The sequence below is a fragment of the Dunckerocampus dactyliophorus genome, chromosome 8, assembly GCF_027744805.1.
Source record: "Dunckerocampus dactyliophorus isolate RoL2022-P2 chromosome 8, RoL_Ddac_1.1, whole genome shotgun sequence".
NCBI lineage: Eukaryota > Metazoa > Chordata > Actinopteri > Syngnathiformes > Syngnathidae > Dunckerocampus > Dunckerocampus dactyliophorus.
Window position 1 is genome coordinate 25617601 of NC_072826.1, and position 18756 is coordinate 25636356.

General features: G+C 44.7%; 1 protein-coding gene and 1 long non-coding RNA gene across 7 annotated transcripts in view; one reads left to right on the forward strand and one right to left on the reverse strand.

Moving 5' to 3' along the window:
- The window catches only part of raly (RALY heterogeneous nuclear ribonucleoprotein), a 42200-nt gene that overhangs the window by 5694 nt on the left and 17750 nt on the right, over window positions 1–18756 (forward strand). For all 6 annotated transcript variants that reach the window (XM_054783660.1, XM_054783663.1, XM_054783661.1 and 3 more), the window contains exons 2-4: window positions 10917–11196; window positions 11277–11349; window positions 17957–18004. In XM_054783660.1, coding sequence (XP_054639635.1) covers window positions 10917–11196; window positions 11277–11349; window positions 17957–18004 — 401 coding nt within the window. The remainder of the gene's footprint in view (window positions 1–10916; window positions 11197–11276; window positions 11350–17956; window positions 18005–18756) is intronic.
- Window positions 1735–2853, reverse strand: LOC129185960 (uncharacterized). Its single transcript, XR_008572176.1, has 3 exons — window positions 2691–2853; window positions 2565–2619; window positions 1735–2131 (listed from the first exon to the last, which is right to left on the reverse strand). It is a non-coding gene; the product is annotated as an uncharacterized LOC129185960 (long non-coding RNA).

Consider the following 18756-nt stretch of genomic DNA (forward strand, 5'->3'; position numbering starts at 1 on the left):
ACAAGGAGATGAATCAAAGGAGCATTTTTGTCTGCATTTGAGTGACCTTTCCTTTAATGCTCCTGCTCAGAGCAAAGGAGGGACAGTAACGTCTTTGTTGATTGTTCCTTCCTTGTTTCACGACTCATCCACGTTTCAGTCAGTCGCTCTTCAAGATGGCCGCCCATGTTCACAATGATGCAGAAGTGACTGCATGATGATGCAGAATGACCCAAAGGAAGGAATGACCTTCTTTCCTCAAGACAACAAGCAAACAGCTGTTAAAATGCTTCTTTCCCCAATGGAGTTTTGAATCGATGGCTACTGGTCTCTTCAGATGGTCTTTGGAGACGATTCGCCTCCCATCCGAGCAGGTTGCATCAGTTCCTGCCCAAAGACTAGGTAGACTGACTAGATCTTTGAGCAGCTCTAGTCTGTCTTTTTTGTCTAGAGCTGTTAAAACTAGGTAGGACATCTCTAGCCTGACCAGATAGGACAGCAGATAGGACAGTCTGTCCAGAGTTCTTGTCTGCTAGCAGGATTCATCAGTTACTGCTCAAAGACTAGGTACGACAGAGCTAGTCTGGCTAGATGGGACAGCTCTAGTCTGCAAGCAGGCTTAATCAAAAACTAAGTAGGACAGCTCTAGTCTGACTAGGTCAGCTTTAACCTGACTAGATAGGACAGCTCTCATCTGACTAATCTGTCTAGTCTTTAGTGTGTCTAGAGCTGTCCGTCATCAGTTCACTCAAAGAATAGGTAGGACAGCTCTAGTCTGACTTGATCGGCCAGCTCTACTCTGTCTAGTCTGTAGTTTGCTCTTAGTTTGTTTAGCTGTCCTGTGCTCAAAGACCCGGTAGCAGCTGTAGTCCGACTAGATAGGACAGCTCCAGTTCTGTAGTCTGTCTAGTCAGACTAGAGCTGTCCTGCCTATTCTTTGAGCAGGAACTGATGAAGCCTGCTTGAATGAGAGGCAAAATGTCTTGTAAGACAAAGTGAAGAGTCCAGTAGGAATCGATTCAATGGTGTGAGAATACAATGGAGGTGAATGAATGAGAATATTGTTTGGACTTGTGCTTTCTGCTGATTTTGTTGCCTCGCAATGGAGGTCTTGAATGACACCCTGATGACCGGCTTGTGTTCCCACAAATCTCCCGCGGACCGGGGGGGTTCGTACATTATAGCGATCTAATTTATCTTATTTATTATGTATTGTGTAAAACTAAGACATGAACAACATCTGAATGCAGACCCACCATCCACCTGTTCAAGCCTGGAGTTTTTCCAGAGAGATTATTACATCGCTGCTTGACGTATGTGGTACAAGGCAGTGTGCTAGCATGAATTAACTTGAGACAAATGTCACATTAGCTCTCAATAAGTCATCAAAACTTACCTTTATGCATTCCCACATAGTATCAGCATTTGAGACCAAATATGAGGTGAAAGAAAAATGCTAAAAATACAGTAGTAGTCTATCTGTGCGGCGAGAGAAAGTTAGCACACGCACAATGGACATGCGTGCGAAGGACAAACATCATGAAGAGAAAGTGACATGTTGTCTTTTTTTGGTAACTTAGTTTTTGTTGAATTTTCAAACAATTGCACATATTTCTCAGTGGCTCGGAAGATACAGAAATTTAACATAAAAAGAAACATAAATAAAAAAAACTAAAAAGCATGTGGGAGTTAATATTAACAAATACTTTTTGCACCCTCCGTTACTTATAATCATCCTATGTGTGGCGGGGAGGGTGAGGGAATAATGAAGCTAAGGCACCCAGGTAAGCTTACCTTGAATGAGGCGACAGAGACACTGGCTCCATTTACAATATTTATTATGCTTATTATAAATCCTTAAAACAGACGTTTATTTCAACTTGATTAAAATAGTGGCTCTTGTCTTCTAAAACATTTGGCGCCAATAAACTCACACGCACACACCCACATACACTCACCCTCAAAGAGCCAGGGAGCTGGAGTTAGGCTGGACGGATGGAGCGAACTAAAATGGGGCAACCTAAATAAAGCAACAAAACACAACAAAACCACTACAAAACCAAAATCAACTGAAAGTGCTTTGCAAATATATACAAACAAAGTTACCACCACCGAACGACCACCACCACCACCACCATTTGACCCGCAGCTCCTGGGAAATAAAACACAATTTTTACAACATAAACATTTTGGTGCAACGTAGAGCAACAGTTCAGTCGGTTCTGACTTCACTCAAGTCAACGCGAGCGGCACAGTTCGTGGTTTGGTGAGGGGAAAAGCGTTCCGTAGAGGGGAGTGGGGTAGCTCCCGCAGAAAGCCCCAAACGTAGCCCCCAGCTAGTTGTCGACACTGGAGGGTCGCTCGCATCTACCAAGCGTGCCGTAGCCGCGGTAGAAAAGTGGCATTTACAGCAAGCAGATGGGACCGGCGGACATGCAGAACCGGCACAACAAACATGCAATATATGTCAGCTCGAAACTTTGCACACGGGCAAGACGGCAGCGTCTACCAAAAACAGAAAAAAAGGAGGAATAAATCACATTGGAATAGGACAGCTCATGCACCAGGAAGACGGACACACTTACCACCAGACATCAAGCTTGTCGCTCATTGAGAGGCGAGAGGCGCAGACACGGGAGCCTACAAACATAGCATAGAGGCTATAAGCTAAACTAAGCTATACGCTACACCGTAACCAGGGGGAATCCTACCTTAAGTTCAGTTGCATGCGGCATGGGTCCGCGAGCGGCATTAACCCCGTTTGCGCAGCAGCTGTCTGTGCTGCCGAGAGGCACGAAGCGGACGCGGAAGTGAACGCCGAAGGGCACCCAGCGAGAGGTCAAAGGGCAAAAGACAAAGCAGCAGGCACTCTTATAGGACGCCACCTAGCGCTATCAACCAATAAGAATCGGTCCAACAAGCAGTGCACGCGTCTTCTCATATCACCACATCTACCCCCCCGGTCTGCGTCGGCGGCCCGCCGATTACCTAAGATGCTTCGCACCTTGTCCCAGGCACTCAACCACACGTTCGCTCTACTGTCCTTTAACTAACGGTTTACAGGTTGGGGAAGATTATGCGGATTGCTGTGTAGGCCGGCCGTAGCCCTAGCAGTCCGACGCAAAGACCCGGGCTCAAGGCAAAAGGCCGTAGCTGGTAAAGCAACCGGTCTACCAACAGATAAAGCAGGAGGAACCGCTGGCAGCGCATTAACCCTCAGCACCGGAGGCGGCGGAGAAAAGGACTCCGGCAAGGCTGAAGGGGGCCTGCCTGCCGATGGACAAGCTGGCTGTCTCAGAAACAAGTCAGCATCAAAGCACTCCTCTTCTGGAGGCACCTCCTCCGGGGGAGCCAAAGGGGGAACCACAGGATCGGACGGACCTGGTGCTTCACTGGAGACCAAGGCCTTCAACAAGGAACGGTGCACTTTCTTAACCTTAGTCTGTTCACTAACCGGGGCTATAGTGTACACCGCTCCACCGTCACCTGGAGCCCGCACGACCACATGGGCGGTTGGACACCACAGATCTTGAATCTTCTGACGACCCTTAGTGCCACAATTACGCAGTAATACGAGCTGACCTGCCTTTAGGGGAGCTTCCCTAACGTGCTGATCGTAATTGGCCTTCCGACGGGCAGCAGCAAGTCGCAACCTCTCACGTGCACCGTCGAAGGCCACACGCAGACGGGCCTGATGCTCTTGCACCCACTCGTGTACACTTCCCCCCACGGGGTCCTGGACTTGACCTAGCAAGAAATCAATGGGCAGGCGCGGTTCCTGCCCAAACATGAGAAAAAATGGTGACTCTCCTGTCGACGGGTGCGGGGTGGTGTTGTAAGCAAAAAGAACCTGAGGCAAACAAACACTCCAATCTCTTTTACGAAAGGTGGGCAGGGAGCGCAAGAGATTGTGCAGCGTCCGATTAAATCGCTCACACTGACCATTACCCGCTGGGTGGTACGGTGTGGTCCGTGACTTTCTGATGCCATAAAACCCTAATAACTGCTCGATCAACGAGCTTTCGAAATTCCGAACCTGGTCGGAATGGATGCGGGCCGGAACACCAAGCCGGGCAAACCACTCCGTAACCAGGACCTGTGCCACGGTCGAGGCACGCTGATCGCGAGTGGGAACCGCAAGTGTGTATTTACTGAAGACGTCGGTCATAACGAGGACGTTCTCCAGGCCGGCGGACGTCGGTTCAAGCAAAGTAAAATCAATGGCTACGATATCATTAGGTTTTGAGGCCATCAGATGGCCCATAAAAGCATGTGAGACGGGGTTATTGTCTTTAGCAAACTGACACCGCTCACATGCCTGGCACCACTGAGTGACCTCCTGAGACATGCCCGGCCAATAACAACGGTCGCGTAGCAAGGACAAGGTCCGCTCCACCCCTTGGTGGCCATGCTCATCATGGACCTGTTGGAGGGCCGGTTTAACGAGTGCCCTGGGTAGGAGAAGCTGGTAGACTGCTGCGCCACCATCTGGCCGAAACACCTGCCGGTACACAAGACCATCTAACTCAACCAACCGGTTCCACTGACCCAACAGAAGCAGGGCTGGGGGAGAGAGAGTACTGCGCTCCGCACGAGTGGGCTGTCGGTTTTGCCGCCAGAAGGATAAGACCTCGCCTAGAACCGGATCAGCTTGTTGCAGATCATGGAGATCAGCAGAACCAAGCGAAGGAAAAACGGTCACCACCGACTGCACTGCCCGCGCCTGTAAACCCTGCAACCTTTCCTGTAGTGACTGGGGCACAGAAGTGCCCAAAGCCACCGCTGCTACCTCTGATGGAGATAGCCCTGGCCGACGAGACAACGCATCTGCGTTTTTGTTACACCTCCCAGAGCGGTACTTCAACTCAAAATCGAATGAGGCCAGCTGGGCAGCCCAGCGTTGCTCAACGGCTCCCAATTTGGCTGAGGAGAGGTGGCTCAAGGGGTTGTTATCAGTGTACACCACACACTTCTGCCCTAGTAAATACTCGCGAAACTTTTCTGTCATTGCCCACTTAAGGGCCAACAGCTCCAATTTCATGGAGCTGTAATTGGACATGTTCCGCTCTGTGGGTCAGAGGCCTCTACTGGCAAACGCAACCGGACGGACTTTCCCTCCCTGTTCCTGGGAGAGAACTGCTCCCAAGCCTGCATGGCTGGCATCAACTTCCAGTATAAAGGGGAGGGAAAAGTCAGCGTAAGCCAATACTGGGGCAGACGTGAGTCGGGCCTTGAGGGCCTCAAAGCTCTGCTGGCATTCTTCCGACCAAGGGCCGGCATGGCCTTGGGCGTCCCTCTTTGTCCGTTTCCCTGTCAACTCAGCTACTCTGCGGTGTAAAGGAGCGGCCAACTTTGCAAAACCCTCGACAAAACGTCGATAGTAGCTCGCGAACCCCAAGAAGGAACGCAACTCTGTAGCCGTGGATGGAACCGGCCAATTAGCTACTACCTCAATCTTGTCAGGGTCCGTGGCCACTCCCCGATCAGAAATCACGTGGCCCAGGTAGTGAACCTCTCGCTGAAAAAAACGGCATTTACTCAGCTTTGCCTTAAGCCCCTCGCTCTGCAACCTCCCTAGCACCACGTCCAGCCTGTCCAGATGCTGCCTCACCGTGGACGAGAAAACAACAATATCGTCCAGGTAGAGAAGGAGAGACTGGTGTTGCTGGTCGCCAAAGATCCGCTGCATCAGTCTTTGGAATGTGCTGGGAGCATTGCAGAGCCCGAAAGGCATGCGATTCCACTCAAACAGGCCAAAAGGCGTACAGAACGCCGTCTTGTGCCGGTCGCCCTCTGCAACGGGGACTTGGTTGTACCCGCTAGCCAAGTCCATAGTGGAGAACCAGCGTGCCCCCGTCATAGCATCAAGCGACTCTTCTATGCGTGGGAGTGGAAAGGCATCCTTCCGGGTCTTGATGTTAAGTTGACGATAGTCAACACACAGGCGAATACTGCCATCCTTTTTGCGGACCAGAACAATCGGTGACGCATATGGGCTGGAGCTCTCTCTGATCACCTGTGCTTTCAAGAGCTGGTTAATATGCTCTTTGACCAACTCGTACTCTGATGGAGGGATACGACGGTATCGCTGACGGACTGGGGCCTCATCCAGCAAGGGGATGTCGTGAGCAATCAGGCTGGTGCAGCCCAGGTCCTGGTCATGTGCAGCGAAAACAGGGGCATACTTGCTCAATAATGACCGCACCTCCTTCTGTTCCTCAACAGAGAGGGGAGATAGGTCAACATCTGCAAACTGGCCTGCCGCTGGGCAGGAAGCACTTTGAGAGGAGATACGCGCAGTTATGGAGGGCACTTCAATCACTCCGGGTGGGAGACTCACTACATTAACGTTATCCAAAGTCCCGACCAGTGTACGAGGATACAAGAGCACATCACTGTCACCGACATTAACGATGGGAACATAGGCAGTACCCTTAACCACTTGGACCAAGGCAGTTGAAGCCAGCAAGCCTGCTGGCAAACCACGCTCCATTGATTCAAAGAGAACCGTAGTCCCCGAAAACTGCGAAGAGCAGGTGGCCGGAACAATTACCATCGCACCACAAGGTACGCGAACTGCCCTCTTCCCTTGAACACGGGCCCTACCCGGTTGCTTTAGAAGGGACTGTAATTCCGCAGCCTGACATTGTTGGAAGGCATCGAACAATGGAGTGGGGGATGCTACAATAGAAGCACTATCAAACAACGCTTCCCCATACTGCCCGAACAGTTCCTGATAACATCTGCGAATCACATTCATGCCGAGGACCCCAGAAACCTGGGAGGATAAGTTTCTTACAGGTGGGTCCTTCACCACCAAGACCCCACAATGTTGCATGACTTTACTACAGAGCTCAACTGTTACTTCTAAATAACCAATGTAGGGGATAGAGAGGCCATTGGCTGCTCTAAGCTGAAGCCAATGACAAGCTTTTAAGCGCTCTTCCCCCCATGGCTCAAACTGCTCACGGAAAAAAGTCTCTGTGATCGTAGTCACCATTGAACCTGTGTCCACTAGACAGGGCACGGTAACACCGGCCATACAAACATCAATGTGAGGACACGAGGCGATCAACTCTGGAACTTCCGCAATCTCCTTACAAACACTGGTTGAGCCGACTGTTGCCCCACCCGAACTTTGGCTCTGAAGTGCGGTGGGCACTAGTTTTCCGACGGTGGGGGGTAGCGCGCCTGTGCTGGAGTTGGGGAACGCGGAGGCTGAGGGACACGAATGCCATCACAGTCTCTGGCGATATGGCCCGTTTGTTGGCAACGAAAGCATGTAACTGAGCCACGACGCGGAGGATTGCTGCGTTGCGGGCCTGCTTGAAGAAGAGAAATACTCCGAGTCAATAAATCAAGTTGTTCCTGTTGTTTCCTTAAAAGCTCCTTCATTTCACCTACCTCAGTCCGAGTAAGCCCGGTCTCCGTCCGAGAGCCACTCCGCATAGCGTATTGCAATCCTAATGCTGAAGGCACCGAGTTGCTCCTGCCCCGCATCCTAGCTGGCAGTCCCTCAAGCTCCCACCGAATTGCCTCTCCCCTGACCTCAAGCAAGGTTGCCCTCACATTCCGGCGCACATACTGTTTTAGATCGCGACGCAACGCGCCATCGCGCACATGTTCAATAAATTGGTCACGTAATAAAACATTAGCATTTGGTATGTCCCCAGGAGCCTGCAATTTAACCTTCTCCATCAAACCCAGCAAGGCGAGGGAGAACTCCTGAAGAGTCTCCTCCTCTTGCTGTTTTCTGGAGAAAAAGGCCTCCTGTAGCGCAACATAAGACTCTGTGCACCCGTACAATTCTTGGAGTATCGCAATAATTTTGGTAGGGTCCCCGCGCTCTGCGCTGGAGCGGAATTTGATTTCTTCTCTCGCCTCCCCCTCCAAGTGGTCCAACAGAAAGAATGCTTGGTCTGCTGGTACCAAATGTCGGGCCCTCATACAGGCCTGCGCCTCTTCAACCCATTCCCCTACACCAATCCCTGTACGCCCCCGGAACATCGGACATTTGCGATCCCTGGGGATGAACACTAACCTGTCAGTCACAGGGGCAGTGGGGGGCACAGGAACCGATGAGGTTCCAGAACCTGAGTCAGATGTAACAGGTGCGCACTCTGTGCGCAACCTCTGGTTGTCTGCCATTAGCTGAGCAACTTGATTCCTCAATTCCTGCAGCTCTTCCTCCATGGCTACAAGAACACGTAAAAAAAAACTACTCAGCGGTGAACAACTGCCGTCTTGCCCTTACAAGTGAACAAAAACTCAGTTTAAATAGGACTGTCTCAATGAATTCGCAACACAGTGACAAATCAAATTCAACTTTAAAATGCCTAACAGTAAATGGAACAGGTCTCTGCCTCCAAATAGTAATCCTGCCGACAGCGCCAAATGTGGCGGGGAGGGTGAGGGAATAATGAAGCTAAGGCACCCAGGTAAGCTTACCTTGAATGAGGCGACAGAGACACTGGCTCCATTTACAATATTTATTATGCTTATTATAAATCCTTAAAACAGACGTTTATTTCAACTTGATTAAAATAGTGGCTCTTGTCTTCTAAAACATTTGGCGCCAATAAACTCACACGCACACACCCACATACACTCACCCTCAAAGAGCCAGGGAGCTGGAGTTAGGCTGGACGGATGGAGCGAACTAAAATGGGGCAACCTAAATAAAGCAACAAAACACAACAAAACCACTACAAAACCAAAATCAACTGAAAGTGCTTTGCAAATATATACAAACAAAGTTACCACCACCGAACGACCACCACCACCACCACCATTTGACCCGCAGCTCCTGGGAAATAAAACACAATTTTTACAACATAAACATTTTGGTGCAACGTAGAGCAACAGTTCAGTCGGTTCTGACTTCACTCAAGTCAACGCGAGCGGCACAGTTCGTGGTTTGGTGAGGGGAAAAGCGTTCCGTAGAGGGGAGTGGGGTAGCTCCCGCAGAAAGCCCCAAACGTAGCCCCCAGCTAGTTGTCGACACTGGAGGGTCGCTCGCATCTACCAAGCGTGCCGTAGCCGCGGTAGAAAAGTGGCATTTACAGCAAGCAGATGGGACCGGCGGACATGCAGAACCGGCACAACAAACATGCAATATATGTCAGCTCGAAACTTTGCACACGGGCAAGACGGCAGCGTCTACCAAAAACAGAAAAAAAGGAGGAATAAATCACATTGGAATAGGACAGCTCATGCACCAGGAAGACGGACACACTTACCACCAGACATCAAGCTTGTCGCTCATTGAGAGGCGAGAGGCGCAGACACAGGAGCCTACAAACATAGAATAGAGGCTATAAGCTAAACTAAGCTATACGCTACACCGTAACCAGGGGGAATCCTACCTTAAGTTCAGTTGCATGCGGCATGGGTCCGCGAGCGGCATTAACCCTGTTTGCGCAGCAGCTGTCTGTGCTGCCGAGAGGCACGAAGCGGACGCGGAAGTGAACGCCGAAGGGCACCCAGCGAGAGGTCAAAGGGCAAAAGACAAAGCAGCAGGCACTCTTATAGGACGCCACCGAGCGCTATCAACCAATAAGAATCGGTCCAACAAGCAGTGCACGCGTCTTCTCATATCACCACATATGGATGCTTTCATAAATGTTTTCTACATAAACTGTCCACGTCAGCCATCTTTTCTTGAACAGGTCTTCCCTCAAGAGTAATTTATAATGTCCAGCCACTGGTTCCGGGCGGGAGTTTCAAGTTTATACCAGTTTCCACTGATGGCTTTCCTAGAAGCCGTAAGAAGCACCTTAGCCAACAGCGATCCTGTGGATCTTATATCCCAGCACCTTGGCCAGCACTTCCCAAAATAATTTCAGCTTCTCACAACTCCAAAAAATATGTGCACGATGTGCATTTGAGGAACCACATTGTCTCCAGCAGGCTGGGGTATTGATCATCTTTTACTGCGGCTCTCGGGCGTGATAAAAGAACGAACCACGTTTTTTCCAATTAAACACCCTCCATTGTTGTAAGCTAGTGGAAGTAAAATGGGTTTCACCAATGTTGTACCAATCGTCAAGTGTCATTTCCACTCTTAATTCGTTTTCCCATTTTGATTTCAGATACAAGGTTGAATTGCCTTTATTTTCTAAATATATCTCATATAACCTGGAAATAACTTTGGAAAATGTGCTATTAGGTTTGTACGCACTCAGCATCACATCTATCGCTGGCTTTACCTCTTGCACTATGCATTCTTACTTCCCTGTTGTAGTAATCCCTAAATTGAAGGTACCTAAACAGGTTGCTGTTTTCTAAGCCAAACTTGTCTTTTAAAGCTTGGAAACTCTGCAATTCTTTATTTTCAGTGAGTGCACCTACTGTATAGCCTTAATACCTTTCATTGTCCCCTGTTTGAATGCAATCCCACCTGACCGCTAACTCTTCATTCAGGTGCGTACGTTGTCTGTACTCACTCATTATTAAAGTGTTTCTGTTAACTATGAACCCTTTAATGAGTTATTATCTACTTGGTATTGTCATTAAGCCTGCTATATACTGTAATTTCTTTGCAGCAAGTATAAACCTTGACTGTCATTGCACTACATTGTTATATTGCCTTATCACTTCCTATGTATTCACAACTGGCAAAGACTACATTTGGAAAACAGGAGGTGAAAAAATGAACTGCAACTGATGTAAAACGGATGAGGGGTAGGATTAAATAAGCTTTGCTTCTTCCTACTCCTTTTGGACATGTGGAACCGTGAACTGTGATGTACTCAGGTGTAACCTGTACATACTGTATGTTCAAAACGAATTAAACCATAACCATAACCATAACCTCCTGGCTCAAACTGCGTGTCAAAGGCTATCCATCTGAGCAGTTTCCTCAAATTAAGTTGCTTGACTAATTTAAACCAAATTTCCAGTGTGCTAGCTGACATACTGTCTTTGTCTCTCTGCAGGTGTCTCTGGCGGAGTGGTGCAGGATGTCGCTGAAGGTCCAGACCAGCAACGTGACCAACAAGACCGATCCCAAGTCCATCAACTCTCGGGTGTTTATCGGCAACCTCAACACGGCGGTGGTGAGCAAGTCGGATGTGGAGAGCATCTTCTCCCAGTACGGCTGTGTGCTGGGCTGCTCCGTGCACAAGGGCTACGCCTTCGTCCAGTACGCCAACGAGAGGCAGGCCAGGGGCGCCGTCTCTGGAGAGAATGGTAGGGTGCTGGGCGGGCAGATGCTTGGTGAGTCACCACAACCTCAACAAGTTGGAAAACGTCCATTTTGTCGTGAATGAATGGACGTGTACTCGTCTTTCTGTCAGATATCAACATGGCAGGAGAACCCAAACCCAGCAGAGACAAAACCACCAAGCGAGCGGCCTCTTCGCTCTGCAGGTACGCCAGCTTTGGATGTCGCCCACATGGTGTTCACCTGTAACAGGTTTAGTGCACCTCCAACTAATTCATCATTATTGGTGATGTCAGTAGTGGCCATAATGATGACTAATCACTACTAGGAATTGTGGTTCTGATCAGGGCTTGTTTTCTTCCTGGCCGCTGCATATTCTAAAAATAAAATGAAGACGTGATTAATGAGCTCTATTAAAGGCGGCGTTGTTTCCTTGGTTTTTGTACGTTCCAGTCAGTTCCTGTTTGTATGTTGTATGTTTTCATAGGATTTGGTTTTCGACAAAAGAACATCTCGGTTTTATTTAGACATTTTTTCTTACTTTAATTACTCTTATTCTTTACTTACCCATTTAAATTTGATTAAACATCTTTTATTAACACTTTCATTTTCCTTCTTTTTCTCTCATCACTGTGCAAGTTATATTCTCTCAGTTTTTTTTACTTCAGTATTTATTAATGTGTCCATGTTTAATCTCTCGATTGTTGAATTTAGGTATCGATTTTATATTTATTTAGATATTCTTATTAATTCTTATTTTAATTACTTATTATTTATGTATCCATTTGTATTTATTTTAAAATTTTCTTTTTCCTTTCTTTTTCTTTCATCGCTGTGCAAGTTATTATTCTGTCAGTTTTTTACTCCTGTATTTATTAATTTATCTATGTTTAATATCTCGATTTATTAAACGTATTTATTTTGCATTTATTTAGACATTTTTATTAATTCTCACTTGAATTACTTATTATTTTCTTCATGTTTTTATGTTTAATCTCTTGATTTATTTAACTTATTTGCTATTTGTTTAAACATTTCTATTAATTCTTATTTTAATGACTTATTTGCGTTTCCATTTTTTTTAACACTTTCTTTTTCCTTCTTTTTCTCTCCTTGCTGTGCAAGTTATACTCTGTCAGTTTTTTTACTCCTGTCCCTCCAATATACAGCGGCAACGGACGCCACTGTATATTGCATTCATAGGCCTCACCAAGGCTTTCCACCTTGCCGTAGCCGAGCTGCTGAAGAAGATTGGCTGGCCTCCTCAGCTGCTCAGCATCATTGCCTCCTTCCGTGACGACATGAGGGGCTCTTTCAGCTTTGATGGCGCATCATCGCAACCCTTCACAATCAGGAGCGGTGTAAAGCACGGTTGCGTCCTCGCGCCAACATTGTTTGGCATCTTCATCTATCAGGTGCTGCATTTTGAGATGTTTACCTGCATACCAGAAGCGACGGGAAGCTGTTCAACCTGTCGCGCCTCAAGGCCAAGCCCAAGGTCCGCACAGCTCTCATCAGAGAGTTACTGTTTGCAGACGATGCAGCCCTCTCGCGGCTGATGGACAGGGTTGCCCGTGCCTGCAAGGTGTTTGGGCTGACAATCAGCATCAAGAAAACAGAAGTCACAGGCCAGGACGTCCCCGCACCACCATCGATCAGCATCAATAATGACGAGCTTGAGGTCACCGACCACTTCACCTACCTAGGCTCAACAGTTGCCAGTAATCTGTCACTCGATGTCAAAATCTCCAAACGCATCGCTAAAGCCGCCGCCGTCATGACGAAGTTGAGCAAGAGAGTTTGAGGCAACAACCAGCTGACGGTGAACACCAAGGTCGAAGTGTAACCAGGCGTGTGTTTTTAGCACTCTGACAGTGAATCCTGGACCACATATGCCAGACAGGAGAACCGCCTGGAAAGCTTCCACCTTCGCTGCCAACGACGCAACCTGGGCATCACATGGCTAGAGAAAGCAGGCTCCCTCAGCAAGCACCCAATGCACCCATACCAGCGCATTCGGTGCTGGCGTGGGCATGTTTACCACATGGAATGCCATTCTGGAAGGTGAGCTAGCCTCCGGACGCCGTCCAATAGGCCGTCCAGCATTACGCTTCAAGGATGAATGCAAAAAAGACATGAAGCTGGCAGACATTGACCCAAACCGTTAGGAACTAGTAGCAGCTAATTGCAGCTGCTGGCGGCACAGTGTGCATGAGGGGGCAGGGGAGGTGAGAACGAAGGAAACAGAGACAGGCGTTTGCCAGGCGTCTGTCCAGTTTGTGTGCCACACCTGCGCCAGAGACGCCAGAATCGGGCCGCTGAGCCACACCAGACGCTGCTCTCCCCAAGTCTGATTATTGACCAACAGGGGCGCTACCATTGTCTGTCGAGACAGAAGGATGCCAGAGGGATTACTTACTTTTCCATTTTTATTTATTTTTCTTTTTTAACACTTTTCTTTTCCTTTTTTTTCTGTCCTCGCTGTGCAAGTTATAGTCTGTCATTTTTTTTTACTCCTGCATTTAGTAGTTTATCTATGTTTAATCTCTCAATTTATTATACTTATTTTATTTTTTACGTATTTTACTTATTATTTACTTAATCATTTTTATTTGTGTTTTTAAACTTTTGGTTTGTTCATGTATAATGTTTAATCTCGCAATTTCTTTAACTTATTTTATTTTATTTACATATTTTAGTTTTACTATTTTAATTTTAATTTGAACTATTTTAATGTTAAAAATGTATTACGCTTATTATTCAGATATTTATTTTAATTTTTTATCTTTTTTAACACTTTTTTCCCTTTGTTTTCTGTCATCATTTGTGCGAGTTTATAGTCTTTTTTTTCTTCTGTATTTATTAATTGATCTATGTTTAATCTATCAATTTAACTTATTTTATTTTCTATTTATTTACACATTTTCCCTTTTTTTCCTTCATCACTGAGCAAGTTATATTCTCTCAGTTGTTTTTACACCTTCTTACTTAATTAATCAATTATCGTCACTGAGTAATCTATATTCATCTATTGCTACACATTCCCTATTTCTTTCTTACTCTGTTCGAAAATGGAGACACCGTAAACGAGCAAACTTTTCCATGAGATGATTAGAGTGGACATTGTGAGGCCAAAGTGTACTTTTCCTCATCTAAACACAAACGCTGACGTTTTGGAAAGGCTTCATCCTGGGTGGAGTTTTCCCAAAAACCCCTTGACACAAATCTACAATTCCGTGTGGACCAAAGCCAAAACACATAGAAAAATGTGTTTTTATGAATATCAACGTGTTTTTGTGGACTCAAAGAAACCACTTTAAGGCTTTATAGACCAGGGAAGCAAATCTGGCAACGTTCTTTTAAGCCTTTAATTATCGGTACAGTAGATCAGTACAGCACAGCAGAGTGGCATGTTATTGGTGCAGGGGTGTCCAAACTGTTTCCAGTGAGGGCCAAACAGTGAAAAATGAAAGGATGCAACTTTGCCACTTTGATATTTTGGAAAGCAACACATGTAGATATGCTGTATTTCCAGAAAAAAGTCAGCTTTGTCATGTAGGTGAAAAAGCCGATTCCGATCAACTTCACTATTTGCTCTTTTTTTCCCATTTTTGCTGTTTTGTTTTTATATTCTAAATATTTCAACGTTCTTCTTAAATAATCTTGGTGTGATATTATGACTAGGCATTGGTCCACATGAGATTCGGATGGTGTGCTAACCTTGGGCCAAAACCTCACAGTTTGACGGCTCGACGGTATTTTAATTACAGCTCTAAAATGTGTTATTTTTAAATATTGAGAAAAAAAGCCAAGTCAAAACAGTCGTTGTTAATACATAATACAACACGATGAAAGGGGAACCAAAAATAACTTTCTAAATAAATAATAAATAAATAAAATGCAGTTCTCAATGCAATCTACTGCGGCTAAAACTGGAACTCAGGTCACAATAAATATTTTCTCAGTAAAAAGCAAAATGCAAAAAATGCAATCAAGGTGACAACATAAATAATAATAAAAAAACTTTACAATATTCCGTTATTATTTTATAGTGGCAGGTCGCACTTTTCCACACGCTTACGATTCTGGGTCATGTGACTGCTGTTAGCAACTGAGACGTTGTCAAATGGTTGTTGCTTGTTGTTCGGCGGAGAATAAACACCTTATACCGCTTATCCTCCGCCGCTGTCTTCTTCTGAATCACATCTCTACATTTGGTGACCCTCCAAGTGAGTAATACGTCGACCGTCAACGGCGACAACAACGAGGCCGGAGCGGCGACGCTCAACACAAACGAGGCAGCTCATGACTTTTGGCAACACATCGCAAGGAATATTACGTATTTCCACGCAGTGGCCGAGCTGGACCTCCACTTTCTCTTACAGTATATCGTAGAAACGGTATGACGCACAAGTTTAGTGGTTTTGAAACCGTGACGTTATCATACCGTGGTATACCTTGAAACCGGCCCATGCCTAACTATGACTTTAGCACCGTAATATTTTGGCTTTATTCCCATGACATTACTTTTTCCCCAACCTAACTTTCCAAAAATTGCAACTTTATTTTGTTTTCTTTCTTTCTCATAATATTACAGCCTTTTTCTTTAATATTTCAACTCTATGCTACTAAAATGACAGTATTTTATAATAATATTATGAGTTTATTCTCATGATATTGCAACCTTTTTTCTCGTTAGAAAGCGACTTTGTTCTCTTAATATTTTGACTTTATTCTCATAAAATGACAGCTTCTTTTCCACTTCTGCCGTTGTTTTTATTTTATTTTCCAACTTTCTTCTTGTAAATTTTCGTCTCATAATTATGACTTTATTCCCATAATATTTTTACTTTGATTCTTGTAACATTATAACTTTTCCCACAACCCTGTTTTCCAAAAATGACAACTTTATTTGTTGTTTTGTTTGTTTCTCATAATATGACGACGTAGTCATTGATCAGAAGACAACCCCTTCAGTACCGGCCATTTTAGATGATTTGGACTGATCTTTCAAGGCACACATAATATTGTGTTCTATGGCTATATGAAGATGGAACCTACTAAAAGAAAGATTACACTCTCATCTTTCATCAGAAATAAAAATTTGTTTCTACCTTTTTCCGTTCTTTAGTAATCAACAGAACATTTCAACGTTTCAGTAAAAATCATATTTCAAGCTTAACTTTCACTTTGACAGAAATGTTTTGCTCTTGTGACAGCTCAAATACCTCAAACACCTATACCACAACATAAACAATACACAAAAAAGGGTTGTTTTACATCAAAATAACAACTTATTTACAAATATAACACCATAAACCAGGGGTGGGCAAACTACGGCCCGGGGGCCACATCCGGCCCACCAAGCGTTTGAATTCGGCCCGCCAGTTGCTTCCAAAGTATTTAATTTAAATTTATAACATTCAAGCTGGCATGATGTGGTCTGATGGTTAAAGTGCCCTGAAAAAAAGGGACACAAGCACATATAGCAGATTGTACGACACTTTTACTGCTAAAATATGACAAATAATTCCAGGTGAACTGTTAGAATTATAAGCTTGATCTAGTGTGCGTGTATCAAATATATAGCCAATTTTGTTAACTCAATGAGGCCCGCAAGTCAAAAAGTTTGCCCACCCCTACACATAAACTATTTACAATTTTCACATTTGGAACTAAACCGTGTGTGTGCACGCGTGGGCGCGCATTTGTGGGTGTGCATGCGTTAAAATTTCCCTACAATGCGTAACCTTCTGCACACTACACTCCTCCATACTCTTCCACTTCCTCTTTGCTGTCGAGTGTGTTTTTACATGCAAAAGAACCATGCCAAGCTCGTATCAAATTTTAATTTGTCAAGTCGTTTTTATGGCTTAAAACTGCTCTAGAAGTGACATCTTTTTGTGTGCAATTGCATCACCACCTCTTTATGCCTTGCATGTGAAAGAAGTGTAAGTACATCTTTGGGATGGGGCGTTCGGGTTTATAAATATGTATAAATATGTCTTTGGTATTGAATGAGTTAATGTTACAACTTTTCGCTACTAAAATTACCAAATTTTTCCTCATAATATTACGATGTTATTCTCATAAAATTACACCCTTTTTCTTGTTAGATTACAAGTTTTTTCGCTTAATAGTTTGACTTAATTCTCATAAAATTACTGCGGACTTTTACATTTTTTCTAGTATTCTTGTTAAATTATATTCTTAGAATGTGCCAATAAAAAAACAGCCAAGGGCCACAAATGGCCCACGGGCTGCACTTTGGACACCCCTGTTACAGGGTTTAGAGTATGAAAAATAAGCATCCTTAGGGGGAGTTTGTCGGTTTTATTTGCAGTTTTTTTTCCCAGTGTGAATGGCAAAAATATGCAAAATGATCTATTAAAGCTACAGTTACACAACATTGTGTCTTGTCAAAGCATCTTCCTGCCGGAAAATGTGGAGTGAATTGACTTGTGAGATGGCGCCCTCTGCAGGATTTGTAGCACTCTTTTTTCCCCATCAAATCACTTTCTATTTAACTTACCCTTAAAAATATATATACATATATATATATATATATGTATATATATTTACAATTTAAAGCAGGGAAAGAAATCCGTGAACACTGTATACGAGGGAGCAAAAGCTGAATGGTAAAATTTTTTTTTGTCATAAAGTGTCTTTATTCATGCTTGAACCATGCAGGTGCCAGCAAGTCTTGCAGTAGTTTGTACAGATGACTAATAATCAGGACTGACTGAGTTACAGAGTTGTGGCTTCCTTGCCTCCAGCAGCTCGTTGACATGTCGCCTTGTTGTCTTTCAGTTCCTACGACTTGGACTACGAGTACTTAAGAGACGACTTGTACGACAGGTGAGATGTGCTGTTAAAATTTCCCAGTCTGACACGTAAACGTATGCAAAAACACGTGGACCCCTTCTGAAACCCAAGCTGGAGTGATACATTCCCGCCCCAATCCAGCAGGTGGCAGCAGTAACCCAGACTGCCACAAGTCTCTTTTTTTTTGCTGCTGCTGCCCCAGTGCAAGTGGACTGTAACCGCTAAATAAATTCATCAGCCTACACCAGAGATGTAAAAACTGCATCCTGGGAGCCATTTGTGACCCGCGGCTATGGTTTTATTGGCTTTTATTGAAAGACGAGAAAAAAAAAACAGCAAATGCAAAAATGGAAAAGTCAGCAGTAATTTAGTCAAATTACGAAATAATAAAGTCAAAATATTAAAAGAAAAAAGTTGTAATCTAATGAGAAAAAGTTGTAATTTTACAAGAATAACGTCATAAAATTGTGAGGAAAATTAACGTCATGATAAACAAACAAAACAAAATGTTGTAATTTTTGGAAAATTAGGCTGGGGAAAAAGTTATAATATTATAATATTATGGGAATAAAGTCATAATATTACAAAAAGAAAATTGACGAAGATTGTTTAAGAAGAAAGCTGAAGTATTTTGAAACTTTAAAGAAAAGTGTTACCAGAATAAAGTGAAAATATTATGGGAATAAAGTCATAATTACAAGAAGTACATTTTCAAGAAGAAAGCTGAAATTGTTGAAAAACAGCAGAAATGGAAAATAAGCTGTAATTTTACAAGAATAAAGTCA